The 21,199-nt window shown below is 41.3% G+C and overlaps 1 protein-coding gene across 2 annotated transcripts in view; it reads left to right on the top strand.

The window, feature by feature from the left end:
- The window catches only part of tsc22d2 (TSC22 domain family 2), a 34,565-nt gene extending 21,847 nt beyond the window's left edge, over positions 1-12,718 (top strand). For both annotated transcript variants that reach the window (XM_036521467.1, XM_036521466.1), the window contains 2 exons: positions 10,110-10,161; positions 10,471-12,718. In XM_036521467.1, coding sequence (XP_036377360.1) covers positions 10,110-10,161; positions 10,471-10,743 — 325 coding nt within the window. In that variant the 3' untranslated portion in view covers positions 10,744-12,718. The remainder of the gene's footprint in view (positions 1-10,109; positions 10,162-10,470) is intronic.
- Positions 12,719-21,199: the final 8,481 nt, after the last annotated feature.

The raw sequence follows: 21,199 nt of genomic DNA, 5'->3' as shown, positions 1-21,199 counted from the left end.
TTGTTTCTTGTCTCGGCGGTGACACAGAGCATTTATCTGCATCTGACATATGTTGCCTCCAGCTGTTTGATATGATTATGTCCTGTTCCTGTGCCACATCGGTGCGAGTTTGAATGGCTCCACTCCAACCACCGAATGTAGATATTTGTTTAAAATAATTGACTTCCTCTTTCTGTTACATAATCAAAATGACCGCTGATCTCCCTCATGTGACAGCTGTCTCCTGGAGTCTGCACCTCTGCAGCATCGCACACTTATTGGGAAGCTGTTGGGTACCTCACCTGGTGGTGCTCTCCTAAAGTGAGCTTACTGTTTTACCATGGTTTCATTTCCTGTAATGGGGTCATGGTCATACTGTCTTGAGTGCCCTGAGTACAATTTATCCCTGATAATTTCACTGAACATCAGATTATTCTGGACACCTGGATTGAGGAGTGGCCATAAGTATGGACACTGTGTTACATGTTGGGCTGGGCTGTGGCACTTTCCTTTTTATCACCATTTAAAGGAAAGTATTGTGTTTTACCATGTGGTTGTTTGCATTCAACATTTGTAAACAATATAGCAATCCGTTGGTCTACTTTGTGTCCTTGAAGTCTCAATCCTTAAGATTCTTTTGCTGCAATAGGATAAATACTCCCAATGTTGGTTTGTTCTTCTTGTCGCATTTCTTGAATACCCGCCCTTGCGCTGCCGTTTTTCAGAATCATCTTTCTGTATTTTTATTATTATTGTAAATATTAGCTTCAGACATTGTCCCTGCTTACCTACAGTTGTTAATTTACTATATCCTGAGAGCCTCTGGGTAGTCACAGCTGGAAGTCACAGTTGCAAGAGTTTCAGCCAGCAGTGGTAGTCACTAAAAGAACTAGGCTTGCAGTAGCTTGAATGTTGTGTATTCAGTTCTAAGGTGGGGCAGTGGCACTATATCCTAAAGTTTACCTTTACCTGTTATCCTTAGTCAACTTCAGTAGCTGTATCAGTTTATGCTTTGAATCTGAAACTTGGGTGGTATAGTCTCTAGCCTCTATAGTCTCTATAGTGTCTAGCTGACAGCATTAAAAGAGATGGATTGTGGGTAATTTCCGTATGATAGACTAGCTTCCTGTCCTTGGGGGGTGGGGGGGCACTGGCACATGAAGCTGCTTTGCAGCACAGAAATGAGGATAAGCTCTGACCCTGTGTGCCACCTGGCTCGGACTCTGCTCCAGAAATGGAGAATGCGTAAAGTATAAGTTACATCAGGCGCCCGGGATAAGGGCGGCAGCCAACCAAATAAATAATGTGATGTAATGCCGTCTCGCTTCACCAGGGCACATAAAACCTGTTGAAATATTTGTGTGTGCGTTAGCAACATTGAGTGTTTCGGGGGCGGCGATATGTTTGCTCCCGTTTGACTCCCATCCAGCTGGAGTCCCTGTGGGCTCTGACTAACAGAAGAGGCTTTATAAAAAATGTTTATTGTTTACCATAGCAGATCACTGGGCGATGCTCCACCGCATGCATTTGATTGAAGTCAACCACCTGGCAAGATGTGACCTGCCGGAGTCACTTGGGGAAATGGTAGAGCGTCCCTAAACAATAAAAGGTGTCTTCAGGAGCGGCATTGCCTTTGGTTATGCGTCACTTTTCAGGCAATCAGCCGTGAAAACCTCACTTAATTGAAGGGATTCTCATGTAAGGTGCCGTTTGGTGTCACAGTTATGATCCATGCTCCAACCACGAGAAGGTCCTCTTTGTATCTTTTTTGATAGATGCTCCGGTCCAGTCTGAGATGGGACCCAATTCTTTCCCCGTCAGTTCCAGCAAAATGCGCTTAATCTTTTTGGCTCAAAGCGGCTGTCTGCAGTTGCCTAATGCCTCCTGCACAGTGTGCCAGCATTCTCTGTATAACAGGCACATTAAGTGAGATTACCTAACTCCTGATGACTTAATTGCATTAGGACCTGTGCTCATCCTCTTTGTAAACATTCCAGGAAAACCATTTGGCAGAGTGTTGAATGGAGACCATTGTTACCTGGCAGCTAAGCTGTACCCGAAAAATGATCTTGTCCATCTAAAAGGGAGCACTAAACAATTGACAGCAGGTCATGCTTGATAAAAGGTTTTTTCCGCCATTGCTGAAGAGGAGCATTTCAGCTGCTGCTGGGTCTGCCCAGCTCCCTCCTCACGCCCTGTTTTGTTCAGTGATATAGCTGTAAATGTAAGCACCGCATGCTTGTTAAGGAAAGACAGATCTATCACCGTCGCCCAGGGACTTCACCCCTGTCGCACCTTCACAAGAGGTGAGAGCTTGACCTTACAACACAGGCGAAAGGGGAGGGTGGAACGTTTTGTTACATTTTGTTGATACAAATCAAGGCTGAATACACAACCCCTTTGACTGCTTAAGTGGGCAAAACACAGGGCAGCCCACATAGTGCTTCTCCGGAAAGTCTCTCCGTGTTTCTCTGACCCTCCCACACGATATGCTGACTTTGATATTGTCACCGTATTCGCGGGAGGCATCAGTATGCACGTTAAAACTGATACTGAGGTAGTTTGGCAGACATTTTACGTTTCTGTTAACATAGTTTGTGGCTCTTTTCAACAGAGCAGCTCCTGAATCACAGGAGCAATCCAAGGGTAATGTTCAAAATAACAAACTGGTCTTGTATGCTGCTTGAACTGATATTATTCAGAATCAGGGTATGTAATCTCATGCGCTTGTGACCGGAAAATAGTGTCATTTACATTGATTATTTTTTCCTATCTGGATATGTTAATGTTGACATTTACTCTTCTTGGATTTGCATATTCTGACCCATTACAATAAACCCGTTGACCTGGTTTTTACATTACATTACATTATTGGCATTTAGCAGACGCTCTTATCCAGAGCAACTTACATCAGTTACAGGTTTTTACAATGTTATCCATTTATACAGTTGGATATTGACTGAGGCAATTGTGGGTTAAGTACCTTGCCCAAGGGTACAGCAGCTATGCCCCATGGGGAATCAAACCAGCAGCCTTTCAGTTACTAGTCCTGCCCCTTAACCACTATGCTGCACTGGTGCCCCAGTTGTATACAAGCTGACTTGCTGCACATCTGTCGTTTCTGTCAGTGGAAGGGGTGGTTAGATCTGCCTCTTAATATTGTGATTTTAAAGCTTCTGAAGGTGTTCCACTAGAGGGTGCTGTGGATATCACAACTTTAAATTAGGGAAACTGTCATTTGAATTCAGTAGAATTGTAGATCAATTCCAGTTCTATACATGCTGCTGCCAAGTGGCTCAGACTCTCAGAGATTAGCACCTAGCTGTTCACAAATTCTCTGTGTGTGTGCGTGCGTGCGTGTGTGTGTGTGTACAAACAATACAACCAAAAAAACCTTAATATGTCTTCATTGGCAGCACTCTGAGGCCCAGAAGTATTCAACAACATGGAAAGGTGTGTTCGCACTTGGCCTCCCGTTCCTGTCCCTCAGTGTGGAATGTAATAGTTAAAATATGTCCAGGCTGTTTTATGTCCCTCATCCTCAGGAGCAAGAGGTTAATGTTCCCTCCTGGGTCATATTCATGGTACACTAACGAGTTCCCCAGCTGTAAGCCCTTCCAGTTCAACACGCTTAATACTCCCTCTAAACAAAGCCATCACAATGGCCACAGGCAAGGGACCGGTGACATCTGTGCCCCACCGGAATGTGAGCGAGTCCATGGATTATGTAACAAGCCCAGGACCTGAGGAGTGTTTTGCTGGCAGCAGATATCCACTTGTTTAGGGACAGACAAATCAGAGGAGGCTTTCTGGAGCTCTGCTGATTTATTGCACAAGCTTTACTATGCAGGGCATGTGGGGTAACATGCTCTCTTGGACAAGCCCTGTCACATTAACCCTTTTATAGAGTATTTACAGTTGCAAACTCCAGATATAGAAGTCTTAAATAAACATGCTTTCACAACTTCACAAGAGCTTGTGCAATGTGGCCAAGCAGACTGATTCATCCTTGGGATTAACAGGTAGTTTGATGGACACTTGCTGTTGAAGTGGACCATGAGTTTTCACGCTAGGAATAATGTGATCTCTACGTCAGTTCGGCCTTTTTATTGTTTGATATGGTCACGCGTGGGTTCTCCTGGGGCTGTCCGTTAGGAGAGCTCTGGGCGTGTGGTCCAGCACCAGGAATCGGAGCGCCATGTGTGCTGGCTTGCCCCGGGGTCTGCTTGTGCTGCACCACGCGGGACTGTTTGCCTTGGCAGGTCTCTGGCCAGAGCTGAGGAAGAGCAGACAGCATTTCTCTCTGAGCCAGAATATGCCCCCCCTCTGTGGACCGGAATCCAGAACAAACCCTGCTTGGCCCCCAACTAACAGACACGTATCCCTCCCAGCCTTCCCAAAATAAACAGGCCCAGATGCTGCCAGATGCAGGCTCAAGTTCACCTTTGCCAAGCCAAGGCACTTATTTCACTGCATAATTTCATGTTTTAGAGAATCTGTCCACAGCAAGCTTTGTGCATTTTCCAGGTGGCTATCCAGGTAAAATCCACCACAAAATCCAATATGTCTGAGAGCAGCTTGCTTTCTAGCATCATGACATCAGTGAAATAGATGTGGGCCTTTACAAGCTCAGTATAAACAGACTGACAGTGTTTACAATATGGAGTGTTTAGAATGAGAGGGTATGGTACTGGCCATTTAATGCTTTTCTTGCATGATATTTCTGGTACGTGGTCGTCTGGACAGCCCTCTTTCTCACTTTCTGCAGCACTGGATTTTTCCTCAGTAACTGTTTCTCTTTGGAAATGGAAGGCAGCATGTTTGTAGGCCCACAATTAGAGTGTAATTTTTGGTCAATTGCACTTTCAGCTCTGACTCCATGTCGTGGCATGAAGGCAAGTGTTGTTTTCATGTACTAAACACGAGTTGAGGGAAGTTTACAAGAGCAATCTTGGGCTGCATAAGAGGCTGACCTTCTCTTGAAGATTGTTCCCCACCAGTGACTGCTAGCAGGGCCAAACATCTTCCTTCAGCTAATTTTGCAAGCCGCTTTTCTACTGCCGAGCCAGCCCACAGCAAGCCCAGCAGCCTTGTGCTGAAGAATGGGGACAAAGGCTCCCTTGGTGTTCTGCTGTCTGTCCAAAAAGAACCCTGGCTCCCCACATCACCCCAGGACATACCTAGAAAGTCATCCTACCCAAGAGTAAGATGCGTATTTGGTGAAAACCTAGCTCATTAGGCCACAAGCCTGAAATGTTTTTATGTACAAATGGTCGTCTCTCTCCCAAGATGCTGTATTAAAAATGGCAACTATGCCTTTGTTTAAAATTTCCAGAACAATGTAGCTGCAGTGACTCCACCCAAAGCCATTAACCTTCCCTTACTCCAGTTAGCCTACTGAAGGACAAAGACAATGAGCAGAGCTGAGGGAAGGACTTGAAACACCGAGTTAGCCCTGCTTGTAGCTCCATTGTTTTATCATTCAAAGTCAAGAATGCTTCAAAGAGGAAAGTGGGTGCAATCTTTGAATGAAAGTGCATTGTTTTTTTTTTTGACCTTATGACTCACCATTACATAAAGTTGCAGTATAAACAGACCTGTATTTACTTAAGCATGCAAGAGAAAACATGCACTAATCATGTTCCTGCTGTGTAAATAACACCCTGCAAATGACCATATAGGATTCAAAGTGATTAAATGCCAGTCAGGAAACAGTGGCGGTGGTGGCCTGTAGGATGTGTTCCATTTGCTACGTGAGAAATATTTGGGACCATACATAGTTTTAAAACTGTTTCAGTTTGCTTTCCCTCAGAGGGGAATCCTACACAAAGTGTCTGTATGTGTTGCCATACCTGGCCTGTGCGCTGTGCGCTGGCCGCCAGTCAGAGCTCCAGGGTTTAAAGTGGATCACGAGTTAAAAAAGGAGCAAGCTCAGATTCTGCCCCCCTGCACGTGCGTGTGTGTTTGTGTTCTGATGTGAGGTCAGTGGTTTGACACACGTGTGGCCTGGTGTTTTGGTCCACTTGTCCTTGCCTAGGGTAAAGCACAGCAAGACGCACTTATATAAAAGCACCACATGCATTCTAGAGGAAGATGCACACATTCTCCTGTTTTTTTTTTTTTTTGTGGGTGCCGATTGCGCAAGAGTCGTTTTGTTGACAGGGGCCTCTCACTGGACTTCCCTTTGTTTCCCCTCTCATCTCCCTATTATCAGAGAACCTTCCAATTTGAGGGGCTGTGGCTATCCTGTAGATAAATGCCATTCTAGCCATAAATCAGCAGTGGATGCATTTACGCGTAAACTGAACGTTCAAAGAACAGAATGTCTTTCCACTCACCATGTTTATCAGTGATTAGATTGCAGTCAAACCCAAGGAGTGAAGTGCAGTTAGCCCTTTCATTTCTTTTAGGCCCCAAATAGAATTAAGGGTACATTTCAGCTTCAGTTATAGGTGTTGAAAAACATACACAGCGTCACAGTTTGGAAAGAATAATGTTCTCATCAGGTTATACTTTTCAGTTGTTATTTGTGAAGAATATACCACATAAATGCTGAGCACAAATAAGAGCTTGCTGTTTTTCAAGAATATTGGGGAATGTTGACTTGTAGGGAGGTGATACAAACGGTTAGTTGGCAATTATGCATATTCTGTGGTTTATATCAGCTGAAATGAATTGTACTGTGAAAACAACTATGAGTCATTTAGGATTTTTTGATTCATGATACTTAAATACTTAACACAGTCACCGTCAGAAACCGACAATATATTCTTTAAGCTTGAGCCCAAATGAAATTTTAAGAGTTGCAGTTTGTGCTACTACGCGAAAATACTGTTTTACCTATTTAACTATGCCTGCACCTGGAAACCTCTTTGGGAGGGTGCACGGTCATGAGCGCTGCAAGAGAGGCACCACAGTTTAAATACGTTTTACACATTTTGCAGGACGTTTCCGAACTGCCTTCAGTAGCATTGCATAGCTACTTTAAACCATGTTTGCTTGGAAACCGAAATTATCTAAATTTAAAGCACAGCAAGTAAATAAAAAAAAATTAAGCAAATGTTGTAGATTGCATACATACGATGAAAAACGGCTGTACCGCAAAATAAAATAAAGTAATGGGCGTTTGTATACCAGTTTTCTTTGGTAGGCGATCTGTGAATCAAGGTTGTCGCAGAACTTCCTTGATGGAATGGAATGTCGGTCTCAAAACACAATTATATAACCCCAACCACGCTGTAAGCGCCCAGATGGAGGCAACTGGGGCAGCAGACTCCACCCCCACCTATTTGTTAGTGCATGTGACTACTTTAAAAGAGTATCTTGGGTTACTCTCTCAAATCTCTCAGCCTCTTCACTCATTTGCGTTGTCTTCTTCTCACTGTACTTCGGAAATACAGCTTTCCTAACCATGCGGTGCAAAATGAGTTACAGACTTCCATGTTCACCCGGGTCCTCACCCACATATACAGGGAATGTGGTATGCTACAGAGGACGATGCAGGTAAATGACTAGTGTTATGATAGCTTTTTTAGCCTATCTTCATTCAGTAGTTTATTGAAAAACTGATTGTAGTGCAGTTTACGCATCCTCTACGCTATGATTGTAAAAATGTAACACGTTGTGCAGTTGACTTTGGTGGATTTGGTATTTTTCTTGATATTGATCAGACTGCCAGACGCATTTCCTTAGCTCATGGCCAGGAACATATTTACATATTTACTTTGTTCGCTATTTGGACATGGTATTTTATTTTGGCGTTTGAATCTGTGCCCTTTAGCCGAGTGCAGGGATGACCTGCAAGTTGTCACAGACATTTAAAGCGACTGCATTGTAGGACATGTAGAGATAACTAGCGCCTTTACGTCTAAGGAAAGGTATGGTAAGGAAAGGCACATTGACTTTTGAAAGTCTTCATTGCGTGTACGTATAGTTTAAAAGTTCACTGTGATATTAGTCTCTAAACAGCTGTGTAATACAGATATTGACCTAATTATTGTAACTACGACGACGTTGATTGTTGAAATTAAGGGAATGTAAATGGCATTATGTATATTTTAACACTTACCCCCTGCTTGCCTAATATCAATGCAGCAAACTGGGCAATAAGCACGTTTAACAAGTGACTGAAAAAGGATCCTACGCCACCGTGTCATCGCTATTTACGTTTTCTCAAGCTTTAGTTTTATTTAGTTTGTTTATGTACTTGTTATAATGTACACACAAGCAGCCGCGTACAGTGAGACTCAGTCATACCGTGGTGTTCCACGGTAACAGAGGGCGCCTTTCCCCCAGCACCGTCTAGTGGTGTGTTGAAGAGCAGCCCTTTGTTCAGTCGGAACTCAGCAGTGCGGTGTGATGCAGTGGAAGAGAAAGAAAGCAAAACAAATTAGAGGAAAAGCTTTCAAAATAACGGTTATCGGTCAAAAAATCAGAACCTGGGAGATACTAGAAACACATTTAAGCAACCGGGCAGAGGGCGGAGTAAGTAAAACTTTTTTTCAATAGCGGTTAACGCTGTAGAGAAACCTGGTGAAAACGTGTCTAATGCGGTGGGCTATGCCTTTTATTGCGTGTCGCCAAGACAACAAAACACGAAAACACCAGCTTATGAATGCTGCCAAAAGGGTTGTATGAGAATACAGTTTAACGGTCATAAGGTTATAATTTGCCAGTTGTTCATGCAAAAGAAACACAGGGCCTTTTACTTTTGGCTCGCTCTTCTGAATTTTAATTTTCAGTGCATTTTATGAGCACTGAAGCCAGAACTAGCCGTGTTTGGGAGGAGGTCGAAACACAAAAGCAGTAGTGTTTGTCAAACGACTGTCGGGGGTTCAGTGCTGTCTGTGCGATGCTTTGGTTAAGTCAGTCGTAGGGTTTATATTGGACTTGCGGTGACAATCATATTATGTAGACTTGTGGCAGGCACTTAATGTGCAGTTTATATGATTTTCCCTGCACAAACAATCCCGTTTTTCCGACGTTGCCATATTGCCAGGGTGTGCCTGGCAACGGAGTATGGTCGTGTTGAGGTGGATGGTGCATTGTGCTGATGAAATGAATTTGTCACATGCAGACCCCTACTCTGAACACCGCTGGCTTTATAATGGCTATTCAAAGTGCTCTGAATTGCAAAATAGTGCTTTCCCAACAAAGGAATTCGGATTGGCGAGAACTACATTTGCTTGCGCTGTTTTAACACCGTAGTCCTCTCATTACATCCGCCGCCGATTCCCCAGACTGCTTAAACATATGTACAGAAATCGAAATGAGGATTCTAACGATACTAGCATTTTGAAAGAAGAATTGAAAAGCGCAAACAGTGTTGAACCAATATTATAGTGGACTGATTTTGAGACGGGCTGCAGAGCTGTTTGATTTCTGTGTGTGGAAATTATGAATCGTATCGACGGTTCTGAAGATGGGTTGAATTTTCAGGAGAAATAATACACTGTGTACACCGAGATGTAGGTGCGACTGAGAATTTGACCCCTTATAACTGGAGTAGTCTAATCATTTCAATGAGAAGTCAACAGAGAGAGTGATTGTTATTTTCAGGATATAGAATCAAATACCTAAGTGAATCACTTCCTGAATTATTATTATTATATTTTTTTGTTTTATTTGGAGCCATGTGTATATGTTCAAGCAGCTGCATATTTGGGTATTGCTGCACACTGTTGGTATCTGTACTATGGTACTATGCTACAAATCTAAACCAAGTAACTGCCAGGCTGCCAGGTAATGTTCTAAAAATATAAATCAAGCCAACCATTTCACTTAGCCCAAAGAATGTTTTTTTTTTTTTTATTGAACACTGAAATTTTAAATATGGGGACTTGGTATTGAATATCCTTAAGGCAGGGAGTGTGGAAAGACTGTCATGGCCAGAGTGCGGTCCTCTTCACTAGAATCTCCTCCTGATTCTGATCATCCCTACTCTGGAATTCATGCAAAATGTTGTGATGCCATATTTTGATGTGTTTGAGCTTGACCAACCCAAACATAGATGCAACTCGGGTGGAAAAGAATAAACCACACGTTTCTTTGGAAAGGAATCACCTGTGCCAAGTTCGCGTTGTTTACCCTTTTTGCATTTTTTTAACATGTTTGTTTTTCCTTCTCTCTAGTGCATCTGGAGCAAGTGTCGTAGCCATCGATAACAAAATAGAGCAGGCAATGGTAAGTGACACTCCTCTCATTTATAGTGATTTGCATGAGTTTGTATGCAATTTATTGTTATGAATTAAAGTCAATAGCAAATACATAAATAAAAACACATTCTTATTTAAGGGTTGTGTTAGAATGGGTACAACAGTAGTTATGACTTTTCAGTAACTGAACATTTTGTCCCTGAATGCAGGTGTTGTCCCTTAGGTTGTTAAAATGCAGATATGGAACAGAGCATGACAAACTGAGTGTCTAACGTGTTTCGTGTGGTGTCTGATTCATGGCCTCTGCCATGTTTTCTGCTGTGTCCTCATCCCGCAGGATCTGGTGAAAAGCCATCTAATGTATGCAGTGCGTGAGGAGGTGGAGGTGCTGAAAGAACAGATCAAGGAGCTGTATGAGAGGAACTCTGTGCTGGAGCGGGAGAACGCCGTGCTGAAATCCCTGGCCAACAATGAACAGCTGTCTCAGCTCTCGGTCCAGCTTGCCAATCCCAGCGGCAACTCCCCCCAGCAGCCCCCTGTAAATGCAGCCCCCCAGGAGTGCAGTCAGCCCCTGCCCCTCCCCCCGCAGCCCAACGTCTCCTCTGCGTGAAGGGCCCTCTCCCCCTCCAAAAAAGCTTAAAACCTGCGAACATTGCCGATTTCAAAAAATAATAATAATAAAAAAAATCAGTCTATGTTGTTTGCCACCGGCCTTCAACATGTGAAGAGCCATGCTTCAGTGTGTGTGCGGTTTGGCCTTCCCAGTATTAGACAATCATCACGCGAGAGCTTTCTTTAGACTTGACATCTCATGGGGGAGCGGGCCGCGTGGAGCAGGCGCCAGCTGCGCCCGGGCAGAGGGGCTGGAACGGGTGGCGGCAGACAGAGCGGTATGCCCAGAGATAAGAGGCCCAGTCGATGGGGCACTTCCGATCCTTCCCTGGCATTAACGCTGGGTGGTGATGGGCGGGGCTTGTGGCAAGAGAGAGAGAGAGAGAGAGAAATCAGAACAAGGGAGAGAAAACAATCCATCCTGTGAGGTGGGGGTCGAATTGAGCCTTGCTGTGTTCATGTTGCAAGAAGTGCGAGTCTGTTCTAAGAGCCACCATACTTCAACATGAATCAAATCCATACATCAGTTCAGTTTTACTGTTTGCGTTTATTTATTACAGGGCTGCTATTTTCATAATGTAAATGAACAATGCCACAGAATCAGTTCTATTAAAGAGAAAAAAAAGAAACTTTCTTTTGGTTTTTGAATGTTTGAAATGTAAAATAATTGGACATGCATTGGATGGGTGATGTATTGCATAAACTAGTTAAATATTTAGGCAATAATAAAGTAAATCCTCCTGGCATAGGTCTAACACTAATGGCAATTTAACTTTGGGATTGTTTATTTACAGTAGTTAAGATCCAGTTTGAATGTACATTTTGTATAGAGTGTAAAGTATTAAGAGCATAGCAAGTTTGTACAGGTAAACACCAGTTCTTGTGATATGAAATCTTAAATGAATCTTTGGTTGGCTATTTTGATGAAGAATACTATCCATTTTTGTTTCTAGTTTCTTTATCTAAGAATGGAAAGGTAATTGCCATCCTCCCCTCTACCAGTAAAAAATAAAAAATAAAAAAAATTAGTGTGTATTTTTCTGGGGGTGGGGAAAAAGCTGTGAAATTGTTCAACCTACTTTGTAACCAAAGACTCAAAGCTGTGTAATTCATTTTTATTTTGTAATGCACACTCTATATGTATTTTGTTTTTTTTCTTACTTTTTCCTTCACAGCAAAGAATCTTTTTTGTTTCTCTTTAGCATGTTCTGCATGATCTGTAATCTTCAAACCACTTTCTTACCTCATGTTTTTATTCAGCACTCTTGTTGTAACATAAAGTAGTCTGTGAACAATGTTAATGGAGAAGAGAACGAGGAGCAGGCGTTGGAGAAAGCAAACTGTCTATGGGGGAAAATTCCTAGTGTTGTACACACTAGCAAGAGGAAAATGAAGTGAGCCATCTTTTGTTCATATAAATGGTGTTTTGAATTTCATATGCAGAAAAATGTTTTGTTACATTGCAAATTTTAATGTATTTAATAAATGCAACATTCAGATTCCAAGTGTAGTCTACACTGAGTATTTAAATCAAAAACAAAACAGAAACAATTGTACATTTCATAAATTCAATTTAAACCCAGGAAATTCTGTATGGACAATTATGGTATGTTCTCTCTCTGTGTTACGTGTTTATTGTGCCTCCAGTAACGTTATTTCAGACATCATCCCATTTTCATCATTTATGGTTTAGAACCCAGCAACAATGGTCATTGTGCAATCAGTAATATCTGCTAGATGAACTTTTGGAAATGAGGAAGTGACTTTGCAACTTGTCATGGGGTGTTCTTGTTCTCAATTCTGAAGGAAGTATAGTATACATGCAGTGTACTGTATGATCTTTATCACTGAGCCTTTGACAATAACTTGAGCATACCCTTGTAATGTGCTGTTCTGCCAATTTTAATTCTCCATCAAAATAAATGACTGTTTTATTAAGAAGTTTATCATCAAAGCTTTGGAGTGAAGTGTGAACTGGGTATAAATTTTTTAATAAACAATTGAAACTGAAAGCTCCTTTATACTATTTGATTAACACAGTTCCTCTGTGAGAGTCCCATATTATGTGCAGTTGTGAAGAACATCCATTCTATGCTGAAGGCAAAGCACACTCAACATCTCTATTTGGTAATACACCAATGCCTAATATGCAATATGGAATCCACAACGTAAAGTGGAAGAGAGGTGGGACATGGCAAGTGGAGAAAATGGCTGGAATATCAAGGAAATGGTAAATCCACTTTGTTGTAATGTAAGTATTGTCAGCATTTCATAATTGCCCGGGTCTTCCAATTTTAAACACTGCCGAAGTACAGATGAATTGCACCTTTCTTGACCCGGTTATTCGGATTGCCTACCGTGGAAACACGTCATGCTAGTTTAAGATAGGATGGACTTTTGGGCACTGGCACAACAACAACCAAAAGGAATGTGGAAAAGAAAAGGCGAATAATGATTCGTCCTGTAATATAAGTCACTTGATCCGGTTTGCCATTACTTGTTCCACTGCTGTTGAAGGGAGACTTGCGAAGCCCCCTCTCGACTGGTTCTCACCTCTAGAAGTTGGCATGAAATCAAACTTGCGCAACCTGAGTCTGGAGAAACTGAGATGATTTCACAAATTTGTGCAATTACTGAAGTTTTTATTTTCATTTTAATGCATATTTGGCTTTGTGAGACGTTGTTTGAGAGACATTTTTGTAATTTGAAATGAAGCATCACTGAGTGGGTTCCTGTGTAAATTTAAGAGTACGATTTGAAAGGATTCCGTTGATACGCAGTGCAGCTGAATCATACAGCATTTTCCTATGCCCTTTTTAAAATTCTTATTAGAATATCATAGGGAAAATAAAAGCAAATAATGATCGTTTTTGTGTAAACTGTACAATGAGCCCCAAGCGCATTTTTGACTACTTCGGAAAGCTGGGTGCACAGGAATCGTTGGCTTTCCCTTAGGGCTAGCACTCATTGAATAATACATACTGAGATCGTCTCTGGCAGCAGCTCTGACTGACTATGCCAAAATCACCCCCGCACTTTTAAAACTTGTTTCCATATGTCAGTGCAAGTCAAAACAGATCTGGTATCTCATAAATTTCATCTGTAAGAAATAACCGACATTTTCTTACCTTATCAAAGACCTGCATAGCTGTGTTAGTGTAATCTTTTTTCCCGTCCCACACAATTGTTGATTCACCCCAGATACAGTTTTATAAGCGTCCAGTGTAACGTAATGGGGCTTTACAAATTTCTCAGTTGATCGACTGATACGAGCCAATAACAATACTATACGTACTGGATTCAAAAACATTAATGCGTTTTTCCATTACATTTTAATTCATTTTTAATTACATATGTATAATCAGCGTAACTGCAATTAACTAGTTCCATTTACTGACAATTTTAGCAGCGGCAGTCGCGTTTTCCGCCTATGTATTTCTTCTTGCTGTTTTATTTGTCTAAGCGCGGGTGGCGTGTTTATTATTTTCACGCGACTAAGGCATATCATAACACATATTGTGGGAATGCCAAAGGTAAAGATAGTAAAATGGCTGAATGATTTCGCAATTATTATCGGGCAGCTTTCACCATTATATTATAAATTACACAATTATCCAGAGAAAATCGGAATCGCCCAGCAGAGAGGGAATCCTATAAGGAATGTGCGTGACCAGAGGGTATGTCAAAGTTTCCTGAGAGAAAAGTCCGTGTATTCAGACTTCAGATGTAGCCCAATGTTTTAGAACGATGTAGCTTTTATATATCTTCAAATGAGAGACTACTTGATTTAAACCTTTAAGTATTTTCACATCCAGTTAACCAAATAATTGTTCACAGTACATTCAGAACTCGCATCGGTTGTCATCGTGACTTGAATTTAAGTTTCCCCCTTGCCGTGATTTTTTTTTTTCTGCGCCTGGGAAATATAGGCAACCTCGAAAGTATTCAATTCGATTCGATTCAATTTGAGTACGACACAGTCATTGCTGAGTCTATTCCAATTTAATGCTATGAAAACCCTCATTTTCCCATTACTGATTTACTGTTATGTATTAAAAGTTGCGGAAGGAACATACTGGTGCACATAAATGAAACGATAAGATGTACAGTGCCTCAATATCACCATCATGCGGACAACATTGGAAAAAGCTGCAATGCGGACAAATGTTTGGAGTATTAGATTATATAGTCAATAATACAGTACCATCGATTTTTAATCAAACCATTATTTTCTGCTAAGCAAAAGATTCAGCATTGCCCTTTGTTACCATGTAAACCCTGGTCTTTCCATAAAGGAAAAAAAAAACTCCAAGTATTTGTTGATAGGTCCTACAACTTCATTGGTGAGTCAAATTAACGATGAGAAATGCATATAGATCCTCTTTGAATATGTTAAATGCATTTGATGGCTGCGGCCCCAGTCATAAAACAACCTACCAATCTGACAAAGACATCTAGCTCTGTCACTGCATTTTGTCTGAAGACTCACCTCCTTTGGTACACAGCTTCAACCAGTCTGATGCTGCCCTGTATTGGCTGAACTGTGACCAGTGGAGAGAGCTCTAGAAAGTAAAAGTCTCTGTCCTACCCCAAGGACAGGAACACAGACAGCAGCAGTGACGTTACACTTTATAAAAACACCATCAAGCTTGCCTTCTGACAGAACACACCGTTTGGATGCAGTTTAAAACCCAGGCACCACAGACACTGACAAGAAACTTGAAAGGTAAATTAATTCAATAATACTTGCTCAATTCCTGCCATTCAAAAAGGTATTATATAAATTTTAAGTATGTATGGATTCTGACAACAGGAGAACTGAGTTTTTTTTTCTGAGGATATAAGCCACATTTGTGAGGATTGTGTCTGTTATATGAGAAATATCAACTACTAATTGAGGAATGTGTTCAATTAATGTAGGGGATCTTGTAGAATTCCTATAAACACTTTGCCCCTCAGTCTTTTGCATGTAATTTGTAATGCTGTTCTGGCTTGTTATTTGCCTATTGAACATCTCAGATTATATTAACATTCATTCCAAAGCTATTACTGTATGGCATTTATGTGGCAGGCATCCTTATCCGCTGGAATGTACAGATCATTACAAAACACAAGTGCAGAGTATAAATACCCAGTAGGCAAGTACAATAATGTAGCGTAGCTGAGAACCACTAAAACACAACAAGAATACAATCCAATAAAGAAACAAATGTTTTACAGCAGCAATTTCACTACAATACACAGTATATCATAATTACATGTTGTTGGCTATTAGTGCTATCTTAAAATCAGTGAAGTGTTCTACAGGCCTTGGGATAACTGTCAGATCAGGGTATATCTAAATAAAATTAACCACCCAGGTCTAAAGAGCCAGGTCCTCAGAGAGCCAAGGGCAGTGGTGAGTGACTCTGCAAGGGTAATTCATTCCACCACTAGGGGGACATGACTGAGAATGAATAGGACCTCTTCATGGAGGTGAATGACAGGGAGATGACCAGCTGTGGACTAGCACAGGGCATCAGCCAGAGAGATCAGAGAGACTGTGATTAAGTATGGGCAGGTGGACAACACTAGTATTTTTGAGAGGGGTAGTCAAAGAGTAGGTGCGGAATAATAGGACAAAGTTGAACCATGTTTTTTATTTGTTCAAGTGATCCTCAATTCTTTGACATCTTCCCCATAATTTGAAAGCAAACTGTCAGTATATTACTGAAGCTGTTTCTACCGATTCTCCTTGGATTTCAAAGCCCTGTCTTCCTGCTTCTAAAACATTGACTAACAGATGTACTACTGGCTGGCTGGGAGAGCATGTCCGTTTCTTCAGCTTTTAATATGAGAGCACTGTAACTACTTTTTAAAAACTGTGACTATGACACTAATACAACCACAAGGAAGATGCCACAATAATCTTACCCTGCACAACCTTGAAGGCCACTACAGAGCTAGACTTCTATGTCCTTTGTGTCCTTTGTGATACTGAGGGTGGGGAAGAGTTAAACATTTGGATGTGAACCTTTTTTTTATTTTTCCATGGTGGTTCTAAGGTTGTGTGGGAGGAAGGAGGGGAGAACCATAAGACCCTGGAAGGTGATAAAAGTAGCCTGGAGACCATCTCTCTTGGATTGATTAAGAAGAGCTGTTGAGCATGGGCAAAATCATTTAGAGGGACCAGAGGAAAACTGGTGATGTAAGTTGAGTTTTCAGCATGTTTCAAGACAACGTGTGAAAGCACGCTGAATGTGCTGAAAGTGCTAAAGCACATGTACATATATAGGTGGGAAGAACAGACATAATATGCCAAATTATTCTTGAAATCTTACATATGGTAGTAAACTTGAGAGAACAAGTTATTGATTGAACAACTAACAGCACTGATCCTAAAATTGCATTGACTGTAAATACAATATTTTAAGGTCTACAAAGAATCCATTTTATTTGTGTTGAAACAAATGCATTATAAATATTTGAGGTATCTGCAAAACACCTCTTGAATATCTTATAAAGCATGACTTCCATCCTGCCAGGAGATGGCAGCAATATGTCAAACTTGCTTTCTGTCTGCTATAAAAGGAAATAGTGGTGAACTCCATGCACCTCATCTGTGCAGAATCACTGATCTGAACAGCTGATCATTTTTACAGAGCCCACCTGTGTCAGTAGATCCACGTTATTATAAAGATTAGATGATCTTTGAAGGTGTGCTGCTGATCAGCACTAAACGAACTCTAACTCTAAAAAACCCAAGTTGCTGCTTTGCATTGATTGAGAAAACAAACCCTTTATTGTTGTACCACACTTTGGATTTGTGGAGTGGAGAAAGTCCAAACTGTATGGAAAGCACTCTGTGATGAAATTAAATGATGGGAATATTTGTATTGGTGTGTAGTGGCTTTTACTGCTGTGAGGATTATGAAGTTAGACATTGGTAAGCCTGTGACAGGCTCATCAGATATAGGTTATTATCCACACAGCAAAGGACAGTCAGCATAGCTTAGTAAAGCAGATAGCATGCAGTAAAGACCCTGAGAGAATGTAGCCTGGCTAATTTTTCCTTAACAAATGACAGTGGATGAACTGATTGTGAATTACAGATGGCAGAAAAAGAAACTTAAATGACTGCATGAATGCAAATGAATGTGTATTACATGTTTTTGTTATTTTATAATTGGGTTGAGGGAGGTAATTCTTGCAACAAGCAAAAGACAGTAAAGAAAAGAGTGGCAGGATTCAGGTGCTGCATGTTATGTACCATAAAACAGAATGATGTCATTGGCAGAGGAATGGAGCTGAGAGTTGTAGTCATTGCTTAATAGCATTCTCAGCAACAGGAGTGTTTGACTGATGGGTATTATAAAAGAGAGGGGTGGTGGCCTACAGGATGAAGGGGAGAGTTTATAGACAGGGTGGTGCGCACCAAGCAGATGTAATTTATGCCCTTGCAACTGCTTACGGCATGGTTGCAAATGCCAATTTAAGCTTGACATGTGGAGTCTACACTGAGTTCACCAAAGCAAAAACTACACAGCCGTAGTAATGTCTGAGGTGTGACTGGGGTGTAAACAGATTTTCCTGTTCTTCACCGTTTACTACTACAGTTTCCACGTTTGCTGTCAATCAATGTGCCATTTAAACAATGAATCAGCGAAGGAAGTACAATTGCTCTGTGTAATGTAATGTAATGTAAGTGTAGTGCCATTTGTAATGGAGTTAACAGAATGGAACACAAATAAGCCATTTTTTTATGTTATTAATGTATTTAGTGTAATTGCAACATGCTCTCCTCTGACGTTTATGTGTTGTCAAGAAAGAAAAACTTTTCCAATCACAGATTATGCACACTGTCTCTACATAAAAAAATGCAAGAACAATTGAGGATTCCTTTTCATACTAAATTTTCACAGCTTGCAACTAGCCAGGAAGGTGTATAATTCTAGCCATTTTATGACCTGAACATTACTCATGCTGCTTTGTGCTTCCCATGTTAAATTTACAGCTACAGTTAATGCTGCCTTAACAGATGTTCAGTATATGCCAGGCTTGTGCCTCCTCTGTGTACTTCACCCCTGCAGAGTATCTGAAGGTGCATGCAGAGCCAACCTACATATCCTCTGTGAAAACAACAGCTTTCTATGCCAAATGTGAACTGTATAAATGTTGCCTGGTGACAGGCCACTGTGGTTGAAGGTTAGGCGACAAGTGGTTCAGCTCTGTGCACCAAAAGGCATGATGGGCCGTGTTCAGGGGCGGAGCCGATGGCTCATTGCAGTGGGGGTGAGGACCTGTAGTGGACCCTTATACAGCCCACTGGGCTGTATGTACATACAGGCTGTATGGAGATGCAAGACAGATCCAAGGGGAAATTTACGGAGATGCAAGGGTGGAATGGAGAGAAATGTGGATTACAGTGGGGTGTGCTATTTCACCACACATCACTGCGTGAAACCCTTTTTAAATACTGTGGCTCCATCAGCAGTGACGGTGATGGGAAATAAAACAAGACAGCCAGCGATCGCCTAGTTCCTATACTTTGGGACTCAAACAGAGGACATAATTTTCCTGTTTGTACACTGGTGTGGTTAAGGAAAACCCATATAGAAAAAACGAAACTTTCAAGAAACAACACACATGTAATAGTTATATCAACTGCTTTTTCAAAGATAACAGATCTTGAACAGCAAGCTGCAGCCTAAGGAGCTGTTTGATTAGACAGGAATTGCTGGTAGCACTAGGTTCCCAGTAGTTTTCCATAAGGGGTCTTCTATTGGCTGGTAAAAAAAAAACAAAAAAAAACAAGGCAGATGGTGCTATATGGGCAGGTGTGGCTGCTGTCGCTAAGATGGAAGAGGGCAGTTAGAGATAGAGTTTAGGCCACTAACATCACACAGGTTTGATGTGTACTCAGCAGGAAGCGACTTTCCTGCAGCAGGGTCAGGCGAGGTCTCCAGGGACAGGAAATGCTGGAAGAAAGCAGAGTTGACAGCACTGCGACAGCAGAGGACAGCACAATTGGCCCCCATTCATGAAGGTTTGAGCTGTCTATGGTGATGCTTCCACAGGGGACTGCTGAGGTTAGGGTAGATGTGACAGTGCATGAAGGGGTGAATGAACCTGAGGTGTAAACATAGCCCATGTTGAGTGCAACCTGATTTAGAAAGGTGTGAAACCCCAGGAACTACTGAATGACATCAAGATTTTGCACTCATCTCTGAAACAGAAACAACACATGGCAGAATCAATAATCAATGTGACATTTTGCCCCACAGAAGACACCTCTGCCACAAAAGATAGCAGCAGTTCCCAAATTCTTCTTTTAAATTAGCTACAAATCAAACACTTATAGGGATTTGACAAAACAAAGCTCTATCGTTTAAAACCAAGGAAGCACTCTAATCAAATAATGCATTGAGCTAGTAACAACAAAAATCATCAATGCACCGATAACCACTACCACTAATATCCGATTGTAATAAATCTAACAGACTACTACGTTTACTTCTGTTAGCACTGCTTGATGCTAATGATTCACGGATAAATAATAGAAACTGCGTCTTCATCTATGCCTTTTCGTTGTTGTTTGTTGATGAGCAAGTTTGTATGCACGTGAATAATCTTACTCATGTGAATATAAAAAACATCCTCGATATCTCGGAATTTTAAGAACTATGAAACTGAAATAATGAGGTGTGATAGTGCATTTGATATCCTGATACTCGTTGGACTACAGTGAGTTTTAAGAACTCTGGCAGGCCAAATGCCCGTTAGTTCCAGATGTTGCCTGGTCCCATCTGTTGTCATGGAAGATGTTCCAGCTAGCCCTTTCAAGGTGTTAACGACCACATATATGGGTATGTAGTCCTCCATCTCTTTGCTTGCTCTATCGAACCTAATTTGTGATTGTGTTCGTTCAATAACAGTACCTTTAGGCCAAGTAACTGCGAAGTCCAGACATTCCAGAGCACATTCCTGAGTGACTTATAAGTCCATTTCAGTTGTTATAAAGCTGTTTACATGGCACAATGTCACACTACGGTGACCATTTTATTATTTGCATAGCTGCCTCTTTTGTATAGTAATGCAATGCCTTAAAGTATTTCCGTTATAAAATTCACCTTGTTCACCACGTCACTTTTTCATAGTCAGATCCAAAATCCACTAATTTCTGATACGTTGTCTTACGGCAAACAGTGATGATTGCTCTATGGAGGGTTGAAGTCCAGAGAATGTCTTCACGCATACTTGTCAAATTCATGAGATGGTTTGTCATTTCTTGATTTATCACTGGTATATTTCTTTCTAAAAAACAGATAGGAAAACAAAGTGTGCCAACCTTAATAATAATACGTCTTGTTTAATTAATAATTGATATTTCATTTTATATTTTGTGATTGAGTCAACGTCCATTGTATGCAGTGAGAAAGTGTGAATACGTTTTTTTTGAATACACAAATGGCAGA

This window comes from Megalops cyprinoides, chromosome 2 (assembly GCF_013368585.1).
Source record: "Megalops cyprinoides isolate fMegCyp1 chromosome 2, fMegCyp1.pri, whole genome shotgun sequence".
NCBI lineage: Eukaryota > Metazoa > Chordata > Actinopteri > Elopiformes > Megalopidae > Megalops > Megalops cyprinoides.
This window is presented reverse-complemented; position numbering and strand designations above follow the sequence as displayed.